Genomic DNA, 22,557 nt, shown 5'->3' on the forward strand with positions numbered 1-22,557 from the left:
ATTTTCTGCTCTTGAGTTACTTTTCTTCCTATACGCCCAACTTAGTGCATGGTATCATTCAAGCGTTGCCTAAACCAGAAGCCTCTGAGTTATCTTAATCTCCTCCCTCTTTGACACAGTACATGTTAATTCCTTTGCCTTTGATTCTCTTCCTACCTTGTCTACCTGGTTCAGCCTTTAAGACCAGCCTTTAAGACCCAGACTTTAAGCTTTACTCCCTTTAGGAAGCCTTCCCTGGCCTTTCTTTTTTCTCTATGCAGAATTAGATGTGTCTCCATTGGGCTCCCTTAGTATCCTCTACACACACCTGTGCCATCAGTTATTACTTTGGGTGGTAATTATTGATTTACGTATCTGCCTTCTTAATTAGAGTGACCTCCTTATGTTGATGTGGACTTAACTCTCTTCTTTTTCTTTTTTTTTTTTTTTGAGACAGAGTCTAGCTCTGTCACCCAGGCTGGAGTGCAGTGGCGCAACCTTGGCTCACTGCAAGCTCCATCTCCCGGGTTCACGTCATTCTCCTGCCTCAGCCTCCTGAGTAGCTGGGACTACAGGCACCCGCCACCATGCTCAGCTAATTTTTTTGTATTTTTAGTAGAGATGGGTTTTCACCGTGTTAGCCAGGATGGTCTCCATCTCCTGACCTTGTGATCCGCCTGCCTCAGCCTCCCAAAGTGCTGGAATTACAGGCATGAGCCACTGTGCTGGCCGGACTTAACTCTTTTCTGTACTGGGGATAGTAACAAAGTACCTGGCTTGTAAATGCTTAATAAATATTTATTAAATGGAAGAATAGGCTAATAGGCAGTCTTCTCTTTATCAATTAAAGATTTTGCAAATGACGCAGACAGTAACCCCAGGGAGAGAGGAGTTAGTGAATGTTTCTGAGTATTTACTATGTACCAGTTACTTTTCTTTGTATTTGCAAATGTTATTTCACTTAATCTCTACAACTTTTAGCTTTCAAAAGAAGAAATTAAAGTTAAGTAACTGCCCCAGATTGTAAGTAAAGATTCGAACCCAAGTCTGACTGACTGTAAAAATATGCTTCTAAGTGTTTTAAAGGCATTTAAGGCTAGACGCGGTGGCTCACGCCTGTAATCCCAACATTTTCGGGGGCCAAGGCAGGCAGATCACTTGAGGTCAGGAGTTCAAGACCAGCCTGGTCAACATGGTGAAACCCCGCACTCTACTAAAAAATACAAAAATTGGCCAGGCATGGTGGCGGATGCCTGTAATCCCAGATACTTGGGAGGCTGAAGCAGGAGAATTGCATGAACATGGGAAGCAGAGGTTGCAGTGAGCCGAGATCGTGCCACTGCACTCCAGCCTGGGTGATAGAACAAGACTCTGTCTCAAAATAAACAAAGGCTGGGCGTGGTGGCTGACGCCTGTAATCTCAGCACTTTGGGAGGCCGAGGCGGGCAGATCACAAGGTCAGGAGATCGAGACCATCCTGGCTAACACAGTGAAACCCCATCTCTACTAAAAATACAAAAAAAGCTTAGCCAAGCATGGTGGCACGCCCCTGTAATCCCAACTACTTGGGAGTCTGAGGCAGGAGAATCACTTGAACCTGGGAGGCGGAGGTTGCAGTGAGCCAAGATCGCACCGCTGCACTCCAGCCTGGGTGACAGCAATACTCCATTTCATAAATTAAAAAAAAAAAAAAAGAAGGAAAAGAGAAAGAGAAAAATGGTGATTAAGAGAGTTAGAAAGTCGAAATTTAGAGAAAAAATACAGTATCCAATTGTAGGACAGTAAATTATAGTATATCCCCACAATTAAAGGTTATATAATCATTACAAATTGTGTGGTTGAGGAATATTTACTGTCTTGGGAAAGTGTTTATGATGTAATGTGAAGTACTAAAAAGTATATGAAAGTATCAATCTATTTTTTAAAAGTGTATCTACATACACAGAAAAGACTGAAAGGAAATACATGAAAAGGTTAGAAGTAATTTTCCCAGAGTTGTAGCATTTATAGGTTATATTAATTTCTTTTTTGTATAGGCTGTATTTTCCAGATTCTTTACAATGAACATGAACTTTTATAATCAGAAAAAAGGTCATTTAAAAACTAAAGGACTAAAGAAAAAATAGTCAAGCAGAACTTATTTAAGGTTTTAGAATTATTACACTGGAAAGGTTTCATGTTGACCTTCCTTGTCTCTGGGGTGCAACAGGCCTGAGCATCCCAGACAGATGAGTGGTTCCTATTTTAAGATCTTCTCACTAGGATAAGCCAGCTCTCCTCTGCCTTACAGTCTGTTCTGTTGCCCAATAACCAGTGCAAAAGGAATTTTCCCTTTATACTATTTTATGAAGAAATGATAATGAGATACTCTTCTGTGTCTTGTAGAAGTTTTCATCGTATAAAGAGATTTTTTTCTCTCTAATATAAGAAAAGGGCCAAATTAATGCTCCTGCCTGGAAGAGAAAAAAAATGTAATGCTCCTGTCTGGACTTTATGTTTTACTGTATAAAAACATTGAAAGAAGTTGATAATGTAGATATTTAAGAAGAACCAGAAAGGAATAGGAAAGCATGAGTTGTTACCTGTCTCCATTAGTTTTCTTTGCAGAGACATTCTATGCATGAGGTATCTGTTTTTCCTCTGGGTGGCTGTTTTTCTAGCATAGCATGCAAGACTGATTAGTCTTAATTTTTCTTACTGGGATTTAGCACACTCTAGTGGATAGTAGCTTTTCAGTTTTCACAGTTTTTTAGAAAATCGTATCAAATTACTTTATTGGACAATTCGGTGATATACTTACTAGTAGTAAAGTTTGTCAGTATTTGAGTCAAGTAATGACCCTAGTGAGCCAGAGTAACTTTGTCAGCCACTGGGGCATTGTACATTTGTATGTGATTTTTTTAGTAGTAGGATGAGAGGCTTTTAACAGTATGTCAGAACTTTTCCCCAGTGGTTTTCCTCTTTTGAGTGGAATGAAATTGATGGGGGTGGCCAAAATGTAGAGGAACACTTGTACCTCTACCTCACACTCTTTAGGCCTTAGAATGTGCTTTATGTTTTCATTTTAGGACTCTTGAGAATTTTTATATACCAGTGTGTGACAATTTTGACTGTGTGTAAACATTGTTATAGCCTATCTTGATGGATTGTTTCTGGAAATGGGCTCCCACCAGAAACAAAAATAATCTTTTATTTTGCTTTTGCAGAGTGATGGTGATGATTTTAATTACATCATTGCATTTTTCCTTGGAACAGCAGCCTGCCTTTACCAGGTAGGTTTTCTTCCATTTTAAAGAAACACTTTCCATTATTGTTTATTTCAGGTATCAATTCTAACAATTGATTGTGCATTTTAAATAAATTATTAAAACTCTGAGTTCTTTGCTTCTCTTTTAATTTGAGCCTCTTTTAACTTTGTGACCTACATCTCCATTTTGAGTGGACATAGATCCCAGTGAACCTGATGTTAACCTTTTTCCTGTGCTGAGGTTCAGTGGTGGTATGTCATCTGCCTGTGGTAGTAAAGACCACTCCTAGGCTGGGTGTGGTGACTCATGCCTGTAATCCCAGTACTTTGGGAGGCCGAGCTGGGCAGATCACTTGAGGTCAGGAGTTCAAGGCCAGCTGGCCAACACGGTAAAACCTTGCCTCTACTCCTCTACTAAAAATACAAAAATTAGCCAGGCGTGGTGATGCATGCCTGTAGTCCCAGCTACTTGGGAGGCTGAGACAGGAGAATTGCTTGAACCCAGGAGGCGGAGGTTGCAGTGAGCCGAGATCATGCCACTGCACTCCAGTCTGGGCAACAGAGCAAGGCTACATCTCAAAAAAAAAGAAGAAAAAAAAAAAGACTACCAGATTTTCTGGTGTTTGATCATTCAGCTTCCAGGTTCTGCTTATACTCTAGGCTGAGGATTTTGTATTTGGGGGGAAGTTTTTGAATAGAGAGTGGCACAGCAAAAGCAGGATTTTCTGATTCAATTTAGCAGTAATGAATAGAATGGACTATAAGAGCAGAGAGACTGGAAGCAAGGAAATGGTTTGAAATTATTACTACAGGTAGAAAGTAATGCAAGCTAACATATCGTAATGGCAGTGAGGATAGAAAAAAATAGACATTGAGAAGGAAGACTCACTGGGACTTGAAGACTATGAAACTTAAGGAGGGAAGAGATTTTGCACCTGGGTGACATGGAGACTGATAGTCAAATTTCCAAGGCCAGAGGAGGCACACATTTGTAGGAAAGGAAGTTACCGGTTACCCAAATGCAAGAATGTCTTTGTTAAAACATGTTACAGCAAGCAAGGCATTTTGACCTAACTTTTTTTATAAGTGACACATTTTTGTAGCTTGAATTTAAAAAAATTAATATTAAGAGTCAGAACTGCAAATATAAGACTACCTAAAGTTCAGTGGACGTCTTTGGGGACATATTTTGAATATATGTATTTGACTTTTACATAAAGACATTAGACATTTTAGTTCCAGTGGCCCCATTTTTTAAAACTGCTTGATTTTTTTTTTTTTTTAAACGGAGTCTGGAGTGCAGTGGTGCAATCTCGGCTCACTGCAAGCTCCGCCTCCGGGGTTCACACCATTCTCCTGCCTCACCCTCCCGAGTAGCCAGGACTACAGGCACCTGCCACCATACCCAGCTAGTTTTTTTGATTTTTAGTAGAGATGGGATTTCACCATGTTAGCCAGGATAGTCTCGATATCCTGACTCATGATCCACCCTCCTTGGCCTCCCAAAGTGCTAGGATTACAGGCATGAACCACCGCGCCCAGCCAAAAAATTGCTTGATTTTCTTAACCATTTATATTATCTTCAGAAATTTTCTGTCAAATCTGACATTTAATAATGATGAATGACATTTCATGCAGGAAATGTGAAAACTTACATTTGTTAATGTCACATAGTCTTTAATTTTATGAAATATTGTATATATTTTTTTCTTTTCTTTTTTTTTTTCTGAGAGTCTTGCTCTGTCACCCAGGCTGGAGTGCAGTGGTGCAATCTCGGCTCACTGCAAGCTCCACCTCCCGGGTTCAGGCCATTCTCCTGCCTCAGCCTCCCAAGTAGCTGGGACTACAGGCGCCCGTCACCACGCCCAGCTATTTTTTTTTTTTTTTTTTTTTTTGTATTTTTAGTAGAGATGGGGTTTCGCCGTGTTAGCCAGGATGGTCTCAATCTCCTGACCTCGAGATCCACCCGCCTCGGCCTCCCAAAGTGCTGGGATTACAGGCGTGAGCCACCATGCCTGGCCTCTTGTATTTTCTATTTTAATTTCTATCGTGTCACAAAAGGGATAATATCTCTTTTCTTTTTTTTTTTTTTTTTGAGACAGAGTCTTGCTGTGTCGCCCAGGCTGGAGTGCAGTGGGGCAATCTTGGCTCACTGCAAGCTCCGCCTCCTGGGTTCACACCATTCTCCTGCCTTAGCCTCGCGAGTAGCTGGGACTACAGGCGCCCGCCACCACGCCCGGCTAATTTTTTATATTTTTAGTAGAGATGGAGTTTCACCATATTAGCCAGGATGGTCTCAGTCTCCTGACCTCATGATTTGCCCGCCTCCGCCTCCCAAAAAGTGCTAGGATTACAGGCGTGAGCCACTGCTCCCGGCTAATATCTCATTTTTTAAAGTGAGAAAACTGAGGCAGTTTCAGTACTGTTCTGAGATCACATAGTCAGAAAGCAGTAGAGTCAGGATTTAACTCTGGGTCTCTAATTTTGAGTATTGTGTTCTGTCTACTATATCATGCTGTCTCTAGGCAAAATTCCTAATTCGTGTAATTTTTATAATGTAATAAACTCAGTTTTATAACTATACACATGATCTCATTTGATTTTTATCTAAAACTGTGAGGTATTAGCTTTAATATAATTTTATGAATAATCATTCTTGTAAAATATAAGTTTTGGTTGCTTTGTCTTAAGTAATTGTAAATGCTTAGTAATAATGGCAGAACGTATTGAGCTCTTATTTTGTGTTAAGCCTTTTATATTCATTGTACCATTAAATCCTCACAAAAAGGAGGATATACCATTATATCCTCCTCACTGAGGTATAGACAGTTCTTATAGCTTATTAGTGACTTGAACCCAGATCTCTGTGACTTCAGAGCACTTGACTACCAGGCTGTAGATATGCATACCTCTGTTACATTTGCCAGAACAGCCTCAGGTAGTTTTGAGAGTTGCCTCATGGTAGAGTGGTGTCACTCAGGTGTTCTTTTACTTGAAAGAATTAAATAAATTCATGTTTTAAAAAAGAGAAGAAGAAAACTAATTTCCTTCACATTGAAAGGTATGAAACTTCCTGCTTTCTAAATATGATGAGCAGGGTGATAATAATGCTGTTTTTCCCCCCACAGTAAAACTTAAGTAATTATGTTTTACCATATAACATGCTCTGTCTCCAGTTATCAGGATATTTTTAAATCCTCTTTAGATCAGATCTGAAAAGCCATTACTACATTGTTTGTCACCTTTTTCATCAGGATGCAGGTGCTTATGGAAGCCCAAAGCTCAGCCCGATACGATTAATCTTGATATGGAACATTTCAAATAGAGCAAAGGATCAGTGAAGAAACTAGAGACTATTCCTGTTCCTTCAGTGTTTTACTTTGAAAACTTGAAACTTTGAAAAGTTGAAAAACCAGTATACTTAGAGTCATCAATTGTTAACATCTTGCAACACCTTCTTTATCTCACTCCCTCTTTATATGTGTGTGCGCATGGCGTGTATAAACAGACCATCCCCGACTGGAACTTTTTTAACTTTATAATGATGCAAAAGTGATATGCATTCAGTAGAAGCTATGTTTCAGGTACTCACATGACCATGCTGGTTTTCAGCACACTATTCAATAAATTATAGGAGACAATGAACATATTTTAATAAAACAGGCTTTGTATTAGATGATTTTGCCCAACTGTAGGCCAAAGTTTTGAGCGTGTTTAAGGTAGGCTAGGCTAAGCTATGATGTTTGGTAGGTTAATTGTATTAAATACATTTTTAACCTAGGATATTTTCAACTTATAATGACTATATCAGGATGTGACCCTATCATAAGCCAAGGAGCTTCTGTTGTTATTTATAAAGTAAGTTTCAGACATATGTGTATGGGTAAAGTTTTTCTAATTAAACTTTTTATTTTGGGATAATTGCAGATTTACATGGCGTTGCAAGAGAGATCTTATGTACTCTTTACCTGGTTTCCCCCAATGTTATCATCTTGCAAAACTATGTAAAACAGTATCACAACCAGAGTATTGGTACTGATATAGTCAAGATACAGAACATTCCTCTCCCCACAGGGATCCCTCATGGACGCCGTATCCACTTCCTTAATCTAACCCCTCCTTAATCTCTGGCAATTACTAACAAGTTCTCCATTTCTAGAATTTTCTCATTTTAAGGACATTATATAAATGAAATTATATAGTATATAACTGGCATAGTTCAGAATGCTATAAGAAAATACCATAGATTGGGTGGCTTAAACAACAGACGTTTCTTTCTCATAGTTCTGGAATCTGGGAAGTCCAAGTTCCAGATAACTGGCAGATCACGTTCTTGCTGAGGGCCCTTTTCCTGGCTTGCAGAAGGCTGCCTTCTTAGTATATCCTCACACAGAGAAAGTGCTGAAATCTCTTCCTCCTCTTACATGGTCATTGATTCCATTATGGGGGCTCCGCCCTCATGACTTTGTCTAAACCTAATTACCTCCCAAAGGCCCCAGCTCCTAATACCATCACATTAGGGATTAAGGGCTTCAACATTTGAATTTAGAGAGGACACAAACATTTAGTCTGTAACAGTAACCTTTTGTGGTATGCATTTTGTTGTTGTTGTTTGTTTGTTTGTTTATTTGTTTGGGGGACGGAGTCTTGCTCTGTCACCCAAGCTGGAGTGCAGTGGCCAAATCTTGGCTCACTGCAACCTCCGCCTCCTGGGTTCAAGCAGTTCTCCTGCCTCAGCATCCTGAGTAGCTGGGATTACAGGCATGTGCCACCATGCTTGGCTAATTTTTGTATTTTTAGTAGCGATGGAGTTTCACCATGTTGGTCAGGCTGGTCTTGAACTTCTGACCTCGTGATCCGCCCACCTCAGCCTCCCAAAGTGCTGGGATTACAGACATGAGCCAGATAGGCATTTTTTTCACTCAGCATAATTCTCTGGAGATTGAGCCAAGTTGTTGCATAATCAATTATTTGTTGCTTTTTATTGCTGAGTAGTATTCCATGATATGTATCAATGATTTGTTCCTTTTTTTTTTTTTTAAAGACAGGGTCTTGCTCTGTCACCTAGGCTAGAGTGCAGTAGTGCAATCATAGCCTCACTGCAGCTTTGAACTGGGCTCAAACTCCTGAGTAGATAGGACTATAGGTTTGTGTCACCACACCCAGCTAATTCTCTAATTTATTTTTGTAGAGATGGGGTCTTGCTATGTTGCCCAGGCTGGTCTTGGACTCCTGGCCTTAAACAATCCTCCCACCTCAGCCCCTACAAAGCTCTAGGGTTACAGGTGTGAGCCACAACATCCAGCTTCATTTACTTATTGAAGGATATCTGAGTTGTTTTAAAATATTGGCTATTATAAAACTGCTATAAACATTTATGTGGAGGTTTTTGTGCGGACATAAGTCTTCACTTCTTTGGGATAAATGCCTAGGAGTACAATTGCCAGGTTATGTGGTAGTTTTATTAAGAAACTGAAAAACTGTTTTCCAGAGTAGCTGTACCATTTTACATTCCCTCCAGCAATGTGTGAGTGATCTAGTTTCTCTGCATCCTCACCAACATTTGGTATTGTCACTATTTTTTATTTTAGCCACTCTTGTGTGGTGATAGCTCATTGTGGTTTTAACTTGTATTGTTTAACATCATTAGCTAATGATGCTAAACATTGTTTCATGTGTTTTTCATTTGTATATTATCTTCAGTGAAATGTCTACATCTTTTTATTTTTTATTTTTTATTATTTTTTTTTAAGACAGAGTCTCGCTCTGTCACCCAGGCTGAAGTGCAATGGCATGCTCTCGGCTCACTGCAACCTCTGCCTCCCGGGTTTAAGCGATTCTTCTGCCTTAGCCTCCTGAGTAGCTAGGATTACAGGCACCCGCCATCATGCCCAGCTAATTTTTTGTTTTTTGTTTTGTAGAGATGGGGTTTCACCATGTTGACCAGGCTGGTCTTGAACTCCTAACCTCAGGTGATCCACCCACCTCGGCCTCCCAAAGTGCTAGGATTATAGGCGTGAGCCACCGTGCCCGGCCTTGCTTATTTTCTAATTGGATTCTTTGTTTTTTCACTGTTTTTCTTAGAGTTTTTCATACAATTGACCCTTTATATTTGTGGGTTCTGCATTTGTGGATTAAACCAACCATGAATTGAAAATACTTGGAAAAATATTGCATCCATACTAAACATGTACAGACTTTTATTTTTTGTCATTCCCTAAAGAATATAGTATAATAGCATTTACATTGTATTAGGTATTATAAGTAATCTAGAGATTATTTAAAGTATACAATAGGATGTGGATAAGAGTTAAATGCAAATATTGTGCCATTTTATGTCAGAGACTTGAACATCCACAAATGTTGATATCTGAGGGAGGTCCTGAAACCTATGGATACTGGGGACAGCTATATATTCTAGATATTAATCCTTTGTCAGAAAGGAAGTGTGCAGATATCCTTTCCCAGTCTATGTTAAAAAAAAAATAGTTTCAGATCAGTCTGTATCTTGTCTTTTCATCCTCTTAACAGGGTTCTTCACAGAAAAAAGTTTTTAATTTTGATAAAGTTCAGTTGATTAATTTTTCCTTTTATTGGTCATGCTTGTGGTGGTCAAGTCTAAGAGCTCTTTGCCTAACCTAAGTTTCTCTACTATGTTTTTTCTAGACCTTTTATTACAGTTTTATATTTTACATTTGTGATCCATTTTGAGTTAATTTTTGTATGAGATGTGAGACTTAGATAGCTTAAATCAAGGTTCCTTTGTCTATATTGTTCCAGCACCATCTATGGCAAAGGCAATTTTTTTTTCCTCCATTAAATTGCTTTTACACCTTCGTAAAAAATCAGCTGGACATACTTGTGTGAGATTATTTCCGGGTTCTGTATTTTGTTGCATTGATTTTTTTGTCTATCCTTCCACCAGTACGACAACATAGTGTTGATTACTGTAGCAGTATAATAGGTCATAAATTTTCTTAGTAGTTATAGAACTATTCAAATTATGTTTCATGTTGAGTGAATTTATGGTAGTTTGTGTTTTTTGAGGAAATGGTCCATGTTATCTAAGTTATCAAACTTATATGTTTACAGTTGGTTGTAGTATTCTCTTATTGGCCTTTTGATGTCTGCAGGGTCTGTAGTGATATCCCCTGTTTCATTCCTGATAATGGTAATTTGCATGTTCTGTCTTTTTCTTTGTCAGTCTTACTTGTTAATTTTATTGATCTTTTCAAGAGCCAGATCTTTGTTTCTTTGTTTTTTCCTGCTGTTTTTCTGGTTTCAATTTTATTGATTTCTGCTTTTATCTTTACTATTTTCTTCCATATGCCTGCTTTGCATTTATTTTGTTCTTTTTCTGGGTTCTTGAAGTAGGCGCTTACATGATTGGTTTGAGAATTTTCTTTTTTATAATGTATGCACTAACTCCTAAAGATTTCCATCTTAGCACTTCTTTAGCTGTATTCCATAAATTTGGTATGTTTTATTTTCATTTTCTCTTAATAATTTTTAAAATTTCCTTAAGACTTCCTCTTTGACCTGTGGATTATTTAGAATTGCATCGTTTCTCTTCTAAATGTTTGAAGATTTTCTTGTTATCTTACCATTACTGATTTCTAGTTTGATTCCATTGTGATCAGAGAACACACATTGTGTGATTTCACTTCTTTTAAATTTGTTGAGGTTTTTTTATGGCCCCAAAGTATGGTCTGTCTTGTTATATGTTCCATAGCCACTTCAACAGAATGTGTATTCTGCTGTTATTGGGTGAGTGTGTTCTGTAAATGTTTAGATCGTGTTGCTTGGTATTTTCAAGTTCTATATTCTTGCTGATTTTCTGTCTAGTGTTATACCAGTTGGCTAGAAAAGAGTATTGGATTATAGATTTTTCCATTTTGTATTTCAGTTCTATTGCTTCATGTATTTTGTAGCTATGTTGTTTTGTTCGTACACATTTAGGATTGCTGTGTCTTCTTGGTGGATGGGCCCATTTATCATTATATATGTTCCTCTCTGTCCCCGTTTGTTTTCTTTGCTTTGAAATATTTTGATATTTATCTGGTATCAATATAGACACTTTTGCTTTCTTTTGATTACTGTTTATATGATATATCCTTTTCCATCCTTTACTTTTAACTTTCCTATGTTATTTAAAGAGAGTTTCTGACAGACAGCATAGAGTTGATTCATGTTTTTTAATCCACCCTGCCAATCTCTGTCTTTTCATTGCTGTACTTAAGTCATTTATAGTTAATGTAATTATGGATATGTTAGGGCTTATTTTTTGTTTTGTTTTTTTCATTTTTCTTTTTTTTTTTTTCTTTATTTTCCTGTAGGTTACTTTAACATTTTAAAAGAATTCCATTTCAGTTTATCTGTGGTATTTTTTAGTATATCTATTTGTGTAGCTTTTTAAATGATTGCTGTAGGCATCACGTAATACATACTTAACTCTTTATGGTCTTCTGGTGTCGACATTTTACTAGTTCAAGACACCTTATCTCCCTAGATGTGTTTTTGCTCTCCCCTATTTATAATTGGCTCAGATATTTCCTCCACATATATTTAGAACCACATCAGCCAGTGTTATAATGATTTTTGTTTTAACCATCAAACATAATTTGGAAAACTCAAGAGGAAAATGAAAGCCTATTGTATTTACCCATATTTTTGCATACCATGTCCTTTTTTCTTTCCCCACATTTCAAGATTCCATCTTATTGTTTTCTTTCTATTTAGAGAGCTTCCTCTAACCATTCTTTTATGGTAGATCTGCTAGCAACAAATTATCTTAATCTTTCATCTGATAAATGTTTTTATTTTCCTTTTATTCCTAAAGGATATTTTTGTTGAATACAGAATTCTGAATTTGGCAGCGTTTTTTTCTTTCAGCCCTTGAGAAATGTTCTACTTTTTTTCTGGCCTCTGTGGTTTCTGATGAGAATCCCACTGTCTTGTTACTGATGAGAAATGAATTATCTTATTACTGTCAAGTGAAGATGGATGTCCAGAGTCCCACGTGTTCTCCACTGATACCACAGTAAGAGGGTAGAGGAGGGATTCATTGCCATCTAGTGAGAACGAAAGTCCTGGCTTCTACCTGCCGTCTCTGAAGCCACGCTGAAGGGTTAGAACATCTGCTTACAATGTTCTAGGCTCTCAACATTTGATGGTGTGGGTATGGGTGGGTCACAGGTTTTTTTGTGTGATGTTTGGCTAGAGTATAATAGTTACTGTTTAAAAGTTTTCTGTCTTGCTAAGGTGCCGCTTTCCTGGTCTTTTACCAGAGAGAGCAAGATCTTACTGAGTTACTGAGGGGTTTTTTTTGTTGTTGGTTGGTTGTTTTGATATGCATGCATTGGCATTTCTAGTTGCCGGCTTCTTCAGCTCCAAGTCTGGGATATATGAAGCAAAAAAGAAAACTCAGAGAACCTACCACTGTGTCATTCTTGGATCTCAAGATCCTTTATTTGTCTGCTTTTCCTCCACAGTTCAGTCTTCTTATGCTTGTTTTACATATAATGTCCAGTGTTTTTATTTATACTTAGTGGGAGAAATAGGGAAAAGTGTGTCTGCTCCGTCTTCCCAGAAACAGAAGTCCCTGAGCAGTTGTTTTTAAAGTAAGATACAGACATGATATTTGTTACCTTAAAATACTTCATGATGTATCTTCTGAGAACACAGACATCTTTCTACGTAGCCAGGACTTCATATCACGTCTAAAAATTTAACATTGATACAATGTTATCTAATATAGGATTCCTATTCAGATTATTTCAGTTGTCTCCAAAATGTTTTCTGTGGTTATATTTCCCCGATCCAGGATTATGCATTTCATTTGATTGTCGTGTAGTTTTTGGTCTGTGATACAGTCTCCCAGCCTTTTTGTTGTTGTTCTGTTTTATTTTGGTTTTGTCTTTCATAACACTGACTTTTTTAAGGGTTCAGGCAAGTACCATATAGAATGACCCACAATCTGGATTAGTCTCTGTTCCTCGTGATTAGATTAAGGTGGAATATTCTGGCAACAGTGCTATATGGGTTGAATATCTCTTGTTGCTTCAGTCAGGAAACGTGATAAGTTTAATCATTTGGTTAAGATGGTGTCTACCAGATCCCCATTGCAAAGATATCTTTTTCTTCTTTGTAATAAGTATTATGTGGGGTAGAGACCCATTATTTTAAAAAGCCCTGGAAAACCATGAATTAAATATATATATATATATATATTTTTTTAATTACTGGAAAAGCTAGCTCATTTTTACAGTAGCATTCCAAGCAATAAGTATAGATAAAAACTGGAAATATAAAATCACCATTAAGCGAACACCACAGTAATCATTGTTGCAGGCAAGAATCATTAATGGATACTAAAATTAATGGGCAAAAGTATGATAAGATAAGATATTCACATAATCTCAACTCCCTGCCCCAAAGACAATAATTGCAAAGAGAATAGATACCACCTTATTAAGTGATCTAATTTAACATGTAGTAACATGTATTGCATATCACCTCTGTGGGATTCTTGCCAAAATTGTATAACCTCATTTCAATCTTGACAAAACATCAGACACACCCAAGTTGAGGGACATTCCTACAACATAACTGATTACTACTCTTCAGGACTGTCAAGGACATGAAACTTTTTTTTGTTTAAAAAAGATGGAGGGGCTGTTACAGATTGGAATAGACATGACAACTAATGCAATACAGAATCCCAGATTAGATTCTGGACCAGAAATCTAGTGGGACAGTTGGCAAAATCTGAATAAAGTCTGTAGATTAGCTAAGAGTATTGAATCAATGTTCATCTCCTGGTTTGATGAGGATACTATGATTGCATGATGATTACATGATTACATGATGATTATACTATGATTAAATAAGAGGATAACTGGGAACAGGGTGAAGAGTATACAGGAACTATTTTTGCATCTATAAGTCTAAAATTATTTCAAAAGAAAAAGCTATTTTTTTCTATTTCTTCAATCTTATGTGATGAAAATCACTGATAAATACTTCCAATTCATTTTGCTTGGATAGCAGTCTTCTTCTTTTTTTTTTTTTTTTTTGAGACGGAGTCTTGCTCTGCCGCCCAGGCTGGAGTACAGTGGCCGGATCTCAGCTCACTGCAAGCTCCGCCTCCCGGGTTCACGCCATTCTCCTGCCTCAGCCTCCCGAGTAGCTGGGACTACAGGCGCCTGCCACCTCGCCCGGCTAGTTTTTTGTATTTTTAGTAGAGATGGGGTTTCACCGTGTTAGCCAGGATGGTCTCGATCTCCTGACCTCGTGATCCGCCCATCTCGGCCTCCCAAAGTGCTGGGATTACAGGCTTGAGCCACCGCGCCCGGCCTTAGCAGTCTTCTTCTTAAGTAAACAGTCCAAATTTATATAAGAACTAAACATATTTAACAGAACATTTCCACATTCTTTCTGCATTGTAACAGACACTGGAATGTCCTTCCCATTCTGAAGCCTGGATACAGTTCCCCAGAGAGACCTGGGCCTCTCTCCTTAGACTTTGTGATTCCTACACTTACCAGGTTGTGAGTTTTAGACATCTTCTAGAAAACAGTTTATTCACTCAACACATTGAGCACTTACTGTGTCCCAGGCACTGTTCTGGGCACTGGAGATAAATGAGGAAATAACAGTAAAAAATCTCACCCCTCATGAAACATAGATTCTATTGAAAGCCTATGGATGACAAACAAAATAAGCACATTTCTCAAGTATGTTTATAGTATGTTGTGGAGAAAAATAAAGCAGTAAAGGGTGAATGTGAGGATAAGCAGGGGCAGTGAGGGGGAGTACTTTCTTTACTGTTTCATCTAAAATAGCACCCACTATCATTCTTATCCTTCTCTATCCCTTTTTCCTGCTATCTCTTTTTCAAGACATAACTATTTGATATTACGTATTTAAAATACATCTATAATTTTTCTCCATTAAAATTTAATATCTATATGAGCAAGGGCTTTGTTTTACTCACAACTGAAGAACAATGCCTGACTTGTAGCAGGCCCTCAGTAAATATTTGTTGAGTGAATTCTCCCTCAAATGTTCAGTCAGATGCTGTACCTAGCATAGTTCCTTGTGTTCACTGGGGGACTAGTAAAATGTTGTGGATTTCATTAATACTCAGACTCAGGTTATAGAAGAGTCCATTTTGTAGAATAGCTTGTATGCACTTTTTGTATTTTCCTGGGTGAGAATGGAACCCCTGCAGACCCTGGGAATGCTTCTTAGTTGCCTGTCACCATGGGGAATTTGCCCAGCCTGTTTACAAGGGAATCATTCCATTGCACTTCCATTTAAAATATGATACAAAATGCTTTTCTTCTGAAAAATGAAAAACGTAAGAGGAAAAGTCTATGTCCCTTTCAAACTGTGGAACTTTCATAGCTGAATGTCTTAGATATATGCTACATTATCTTATCCCTAGATAAAAAAATAACCTTATCCATTCTTGTATTTTACTCTCTGGCCTGTTACAATTTTATATTAGAAATACCTGTTTCTTTTCCTGTAACACTAATCATCTTTCATTTTTATATTTTGAACAGTGTTATTTACTTGTCTACTACACCGGCTGGAGGAATGTCAAATCTTTTTTGACTTTTGGCTTAATATGTCTATGCAACATGTATCTCTATGAACTGCGCAACCTCTGGCAGCTTTTCTTTCATGTGACTGTGGGAGCATTTGTTACACTACAGATCTGGCTAAGGCAAGCCCAGGGCAAGGCTCCCGATTATGATGTCTGACACCATCCTTCAGATCTATTGCCTTGGCTTCAGGGGAAAAAGGAGGGAACATATCATAACTGCCACTGTGATGAAGAAGCTGTTCCCCACAAAGGAGAAGCTCTGCTTTCTTTCTCTCGAACTTTCCTTTTTTAAAATCAGCATGGCGTGCCTGTGAGCATGGAAGACCTTCTAGGAAAAGTCCTCTCAGAAGAATGCTGGCCATGAAATTATCATTCAGAGGAGAAGATTTCTCTCTTCAAGGCCGTAACAGTGGAAGAACAGTCGTATGCCATTGGAAGACTTGGCCAGCGGTCCTGAATCCTTCCTGAAGAGTTTGGAAAATAGATGTGGTATTGCTCTGAGGACCAGGCAGGAGGAACTCTACAATCTGAGTTTGCCTTTGTGAGGCATTAGTATAGACCAAATAAAAAGCTGCAGAAATTGGAAAGTTTATGTTTTAAATAAATGACTGTGATAAATATCAGATTTTACATTGTTGCAATGTGCAAATATTTTCTTTGCTTTGAAATATTTTGATATTTATCTGGTATCAATATAGACATCAGATGTGCACATTTATGGTACTAAGAGTTTATAAAGTCCAAGATGGTGTGAAATTGGTTCTTTTTACTCTTATATTTTTGCTTGAATCTTAACTCTGGAAATCACCTGATGTAGAAGAAGGCTGTGATGAGCTCGTCTCTGGAACATCACAAGTATTGAAAATACAGTAATGGATGTTTCCTTTCTAATCCATGTTTATTGTTTCTTTTGAAATCATGTCTAAAAACTATGACTCGTTAGACTATAGCCGTTGTTTCCCAAACTTCAGTCTCTTGAGTACTACTTGTATTATTTTCTTAATATTTATCTTTTATATTTTAAAGTTTTTTTAAAAAACGAATCCTGCTCCAAGTGGAAAACCAGTATCAGTTTGCCGTAAATAAAAGGTAACCACAAAATAAATAAGACGAACACAAAAAATGTTTTTCAGTTCTAGCTAGAAACTAATGCCTAGAAAGGCTCCGAATCTTAGGCTCGCGCTTTGTGGCAGTGAGGGAGATGTTACCAGCACCAGCATGAGGCACTGTCTCTGGAATAGTCAGAGGATGAAAGGAAACTGTAAAGGGAATGACGTTCTCATTGTGATTCAGCATTATTCTGTGTTGTGCACCACTTAAAGACATCTTGTTTGCCACCAGTGGCATGGGTCCTGCACTATGGAAATGCTTGACTGTACTAAGAATCAGAAGGTAGCTTTCCTAGCAACTCATTATTTTATGGCTTTGAGGAATTAAGCCCCTAGTATGTGAGATAACTTACTTGCTTTTTGATAACGTTTTAAAGATTGTTTAAGCAGTTATGAATTAATAATATAGGAAGCACAGTGTGATTCCATTAGCAAAATCTGTAACTCTCATGGTTTTGGAAGTCATCTTCATGAGTGATTTTCCTTTGTTTTTTAAAGAAAATATTTCAAACAAGGAATTCAAAGGATGCTGAAATTGGGTATCATCCAGAAAAACAGATCCCATTACATTGTAATTGTTGTTACTGGGCATATTGATTAATTAGAAGAAATAGTCCAGAGGGTAAAGTTAGTGAACTGTCTTGTTTGCGTGAACCAGTATTTGTGGATATGTCTAGAACTGTAAAATCTTGCTTAACTAGAATGTTAGTCTGCACCCTCCTTTTAGGAGAGTGAGGTAAAAAGACGGTAAGCTTATGATATCAGGGATTCATGTAAAACAGGAAACTATAGTTTGCTCCAGTTTTCTGCTCTAACAAAAGTATACATATTCTGAGAGATACCCCAAGGCATCACAATATCCTGAATCATCAGAACACCATTGAATTGTGTTGGGCATTTTGTAGCCAGGAAAGTGAAGTGGTTCAATTTAGAAAGGTTGTCAAGCCAGGCACGGTGGCTCGCGCCTGTAATCCCAGCACATTGGGAGGCTGAGGCAGGCAGATCACTTGAGACTGGGAGTTTGAGAACTAGCCTGGCCAACATGGTGAAACCTCATCTCTACTAAAAATACAAAAAGCTGGGCACGGTGGTGCGTCCCTTTAGTCCCAGCTACTCGGGAGGCTGAGGCAGGAGAATCGCTTGAACCCAGGAGGTAGAGGTTGCAGTGAGCCAAGATCATGCCACTGCACTCCAGCCTGGCCAACAGAGCAAGACTCTGTCTCAAAAAAAAAAAAAAAAATTTCTAAACTAATGGTTAAAACAGTTTTCTTGTAAATAGGGAAGTTGGAGCGTTCTGGTTAATTGAGATTTGGCTCTGTATTGACACAGCTCGCACTGGTTTGGTTTAGGAGCTACCTCCTTGTCATTGAATTGACCAGTTACAATGTTTGGTATTCAGATACATTCAGCAAGAACACTTGAAAACTCCTCACCAACTATTTTTAAAGGCTTACTTTGTTTTTGTTTTTATTTTTTCACTGGCTATTTTGAATAAGAGGATGTTTACATCTTAATGTAAAAAAATGAAAAGTATAAATGTTTTATGTATAGAAATGTTTCATTATTTGGTGCCTATATCTCCGTGTTTATATCATTTCCCTACCTGTATCATGTTGCCAAAAAAAGAACTGAATTTAGAAAAAGAAATTGGTGTAAAGAAGTCCTGGCCAGGCACGGTGGCTCATGCCTGTAATCCCAGCACTTTGGGAGCTCGAGGTGGGTGGATCATGAGGTTAGGAGTTCGAGACCAGCCTGGCCAACATAATGAAACCCCTTCTCTTCTAAAAATACCAAAAAAATAAGCTAGGCGTGGTGGCGGGCACCTGTAGTACCAGCTACTTGGGAGGCTGAGGCAGGAGAATCGCTTGAATCCGGGAGGCAGAGGTTGCAGTGAGCCAAGATCGCGCCATTGCACTCCAGCCTGGGTGACAGAGTGAGACTGTCTCAAAAAAAAGTCCTTAGGCTCTTTAGAAAGAATCACATTAGGCCTTCATGGTGCATGATCTTATGTTTTATATTGCACTTTTACTTCTAAGAACAAGCCTGAGTTTACCTCCTCATAGTGAGTTTTGTAGCATAGGAGCTACAGTAGTAGCTGCCCTCATTCTAAGGGGGAGGACACAGAGGTGATGAGATGGTAATGACTTACCCAGTTCACATAGCTAAGCACACACAACCCTGATCTAGTGCAGGGCTCTTTGCACTAGCATGGAACTAATGAAGGTGACCAGTGTTATATTCAGGCAATATGACTGTTCTTGGTAAAGCCAAGGAATTGAGGGGTTCTGAAATTGGTGAGTACAGGCCTGCTGCTGGGATATTTTATCCTAAGAGGTGCATTTTAATTTAGATAATTCCTCAATACTGCTTTTTGATTAAGGTATACCATGAGAGCAAAGATACCCTCTTTTATATACTCAAAATAATTGCAATATTTGCTTGCTTTTTTTTGGTCTGTATTTGAAATGTATTTACATTAATACCTGGCCTCTTTCCCAAAAGCACTTGAAGCAGCATACCAAGAAAAGACATATACAACCATGTTAATGAAATATGAACAGAAAGGGAAGAAAAACAAATGAAAATTGAAAGGAGGGTTTACATACATTATTGTATGTAAAATTTGACTCTGGAACTTTCCGGAACCAAGGCTAAGGGAAGGGAAAGAAGTTATGCACTGCCCTATCAGTAGGTCAGAAGCATACCGGTTCCTTAGGGGGAGCCTTTCCTGATGCCTTCCAGTAAAGGTGTTCTCACTGGGGTCCTGTGAAGTGCTAAAATGAACAGAATTCTCGATTTTCACACATGTACATGTTATGATTGTGCCTTGGATCCTTGTGCCAACTTTCAAAGGCTTCCATTTCAGGGTTTGGGGGATTTGTGTAGGTGTGGTTAATAAAGGATTTTGTTTTCATAAGAATCCTAAGCTGAAAACAAGTATTAAGCTTGAAAATCATTTGAGACAAATGCCTTAAGACATGGAGAACCTTTACCCAATTTTGTAATTAGCACATTTATATTGCAGTAAATGTGGTCTTCACAGTGGAATCTAGTGTGGAGAGATGGATGGCTCCATTTCTGTTAGGCCGCGTGTGGAACCCCATTAGACTCCTGCTTTGTAAGGGGTCCACAGAGACCAGAAGTTTGTCATAAGGGACCTAACCTCCGTGGCTCCTGAGGTTAGCTGCTCCCCTAAAAGACAATTGCTTGGCCTTTATTTCAAAAGGTTTACTAAGTGACCTAAGGCCATACTCTGAGCTGTTGGGTTTCCAAGAAACTCAACAAAGTGTGTGTGTGTGTGTACACCTTCCTTGTTACTATTTTAACAGACTTTTGGCTCACTGTAAGAGTTAGAACTTCTGTGGAGTGTGTGGTAAAAGAACACATACATTCAAGAGCAGCCACCACTCAAAACCACGTTGAACACTTAGCCTTACCACAAGTTATACGTCACTCTTGAGGGCCACATTCTTTGTCTATGTTCAAGGCTTTATAGTATTTTTCTGCCTTATCTCTAAGGAACCAAAGTCTTTCTCCCTAAAAATGCTGTGGTACAATAAGATCTGATTTTAGGGTTAAATTGACTTTAGCAATATCCTCACTAAAAGTTAACAAAAGAAACCCGGCTCCAGGGGTTATGACTGAGTTTGTGCGAAAGGGCTGAGTCCGCTGAGAATGTACTCTGAGCATTACTGGTAAGGTTGGAGGTGTCTGATCATTAGTGTTCCGGGGCTGCTGTTGAATGTTGGCAGATTGCAGCCTCCTGTTTAAGCATCGAGCTTTTCAAAGAGAAAAACTGGCTGCCACTCTTGCAATGTCTCTTTCTTGAGTGGCCAAGTTTTCTAGGTTATTTAGCAGATGAAATCAAAAGAAACGTGGAAACACTGTGGTTGGAAGCCACATGGCGCGCATCCTTCTGCTTGTTAACGGTGAGTGGTGTTGATGCATGGGCATTCAGGTTTCTTCTGCGTTGGCAATGCTGGTGTGTAATCAGTTGTCTCAGCACAATTGGGGGTTTTAGGAAACAGTGAGAGATCAGCCTTAGTTCTCAGAGTTTTTGAAATCAATATCCTAGCCTTATGAATCGTTCTTGTGTTTCCTTGGCAACAAACAGTATTTTCAGCCCAAACCCACCCACAGTTTACATTCACCCCTTTCTCCTGCATCTCACAGCACAGCTATACAAGCATCACCCAACAGAAAGCACATTCAGGCGCCATCTGACAACAGGAAGCAGGACTCAGGCATTCCACTCCCCATTTGCTCCTGGTGTCCCCTCCCCAGCTCTGCCTTGCTTGCTTACCTTCTTTGTACCAGCACTTTTCTTTGAGGTTGGGTTGCAAAGGATCTTACCTAAAGATGAACAAACTATTTCTCCCTTGCACTTTGAATTCCTCCAGTGCCTAGGACTAATGAGAATGCTTATTAGCTCATTTTTTGGGCCAGTGCTGGCTTCTCCGTAGTTAATCCTTATGGCAGCATGAGGTGGAGCGGGGGGCGCTATATCATTTTCATTTGAGGAAACCAAGACTTAGGAACCTGTCTTTGTATGGTATGACACTTAGTGGTGGATGTGAAGTTCAAATTTGGAGTTTGGGTTTAAGTCGCTTAAAAGTTGGTGCTCATTTTCCTATGCCACAGTGCATCTCAGAAAGAAACTTCTTAGGGAATGTGTGTGTTACGACAGCTGGGTTCTTACTGTTTTAGCAGCAGTGTGAACAGATGAAGCAGACATGAAGGGGGAAATGGCAATGTATGCTGTGTGACAGGCACTATGGTAAGCATGTCATATTCACTGAAAGCATTTATGAAGGTTGTCTCTTTTGAAAATGAGCCACCTGGGCCATGAAGAAGTTAAGTGACTTGACCACAATCACAACCTAACCCAAGTGGTAGCATCAGGATTTCAGTCCGGATCTGACTCAGAACTCAGATGAGTTCTTAACTACCATGTGATTTTAAGCTGGATAACATGGAAATACAATTTAAATATATAAGGAATATATATACAGGTAATAAGAGATCAGGTCAGTGCTAACTCCTACAGTATAGATGTCCCAGGTTGAATAAAATAGTTTCCTAAAATCTCTACATTTATAAGAATGACATAGGACAGATGGCTGCAAGAGGTATAGTGAAGCTTATGTATACCTTAGCTATTGGGGCAAGAAGTATACATTTTAGTACTTGTACTAAAACTAACATATAAATTAATGACTCTTGATAAGGAAAATAAAAGCATTATTGGTGGTATGGGTGTTACAAACATTGCTTTGCCTAGCAAAATGCCAGAATAGGTTGATTATTTGACTTGACATCATTTCATGGGAATTCTGTTAGGTGATTAGGGAATTTGTGATCCCTCTGAAAACATTAACCAAAAAATAGAAGAGAACTTTTCACAGTGTAAAACAGTGTTTAAGAGTTTGGAGCCAGAATCATCCCTGGCTCTCTTTTACTAGCATGGTGACCTCAGCAAATTACTTAATCTTTCTGCCTCAATTTCCTCAGATGTAAAGTGGGGATAATAATCATACCTTTGGCAAAGCAGTGTTCTGATGATTGAGTGCGTAAATGTAAAGCACTTAGAGGCTGGCACAGCAAGTGCT

The 22,557-nt window shown here is 38.6% G+C and overlaps 1 protein-coding gene across 8 annotated transcripts in view; it reads left to right on the plus strand.

The window, feature by feature from the left end:
- SEC22A (SEC22 homolog A, vesicle trafficking protein) overlaps positions 1-16,940 on the plus strand; it is a 72,267-nt gene extending 55,327 nt beyond the window's left edge. For 5 of the 8 annotated variants that reach the window (XM_009200121.3, XM_017955213.2, XM_017955212.3 and 2 more), the window contains exons 7-8: positions 3,186-3,251; positions 15,796-16,462. In XM_009200121.3, the coding sequence (XP_009198385.1) occupies positions 3,186-3,251; positions 15,796-15,996 (267 nt within the window). In that variant the 3' untranslated portion in view covers positions 15,997-16,462. Of the gene's footprint in view, positions 1-3,185; positions 3,252-12,065; positions 12,267-15,795 lie in introns of all 8 variants that reach the window. The other 3 variants (XR_001899626.3, XM_003894020.5, XM_021934129.2) reach the window with 3 other exon arrangements.
- Positions 16,941-22,557: the final 5,617 nt, after the last annotated feature.

Source organism: Papio anubis, chromosome 2 (genome assembly GCF_008728515.1).
Source record: "Papio anubis isolate 15944 chromosome 2, Panubis1.0, whole genome shotgun sequence".
In the NCBI taxonomy this organism is placed as follows: Eukaryota; Metazoa; Chordata; class Mammalia; order Primates; family Cercopithecidae; genus Papio; species Papio anubis.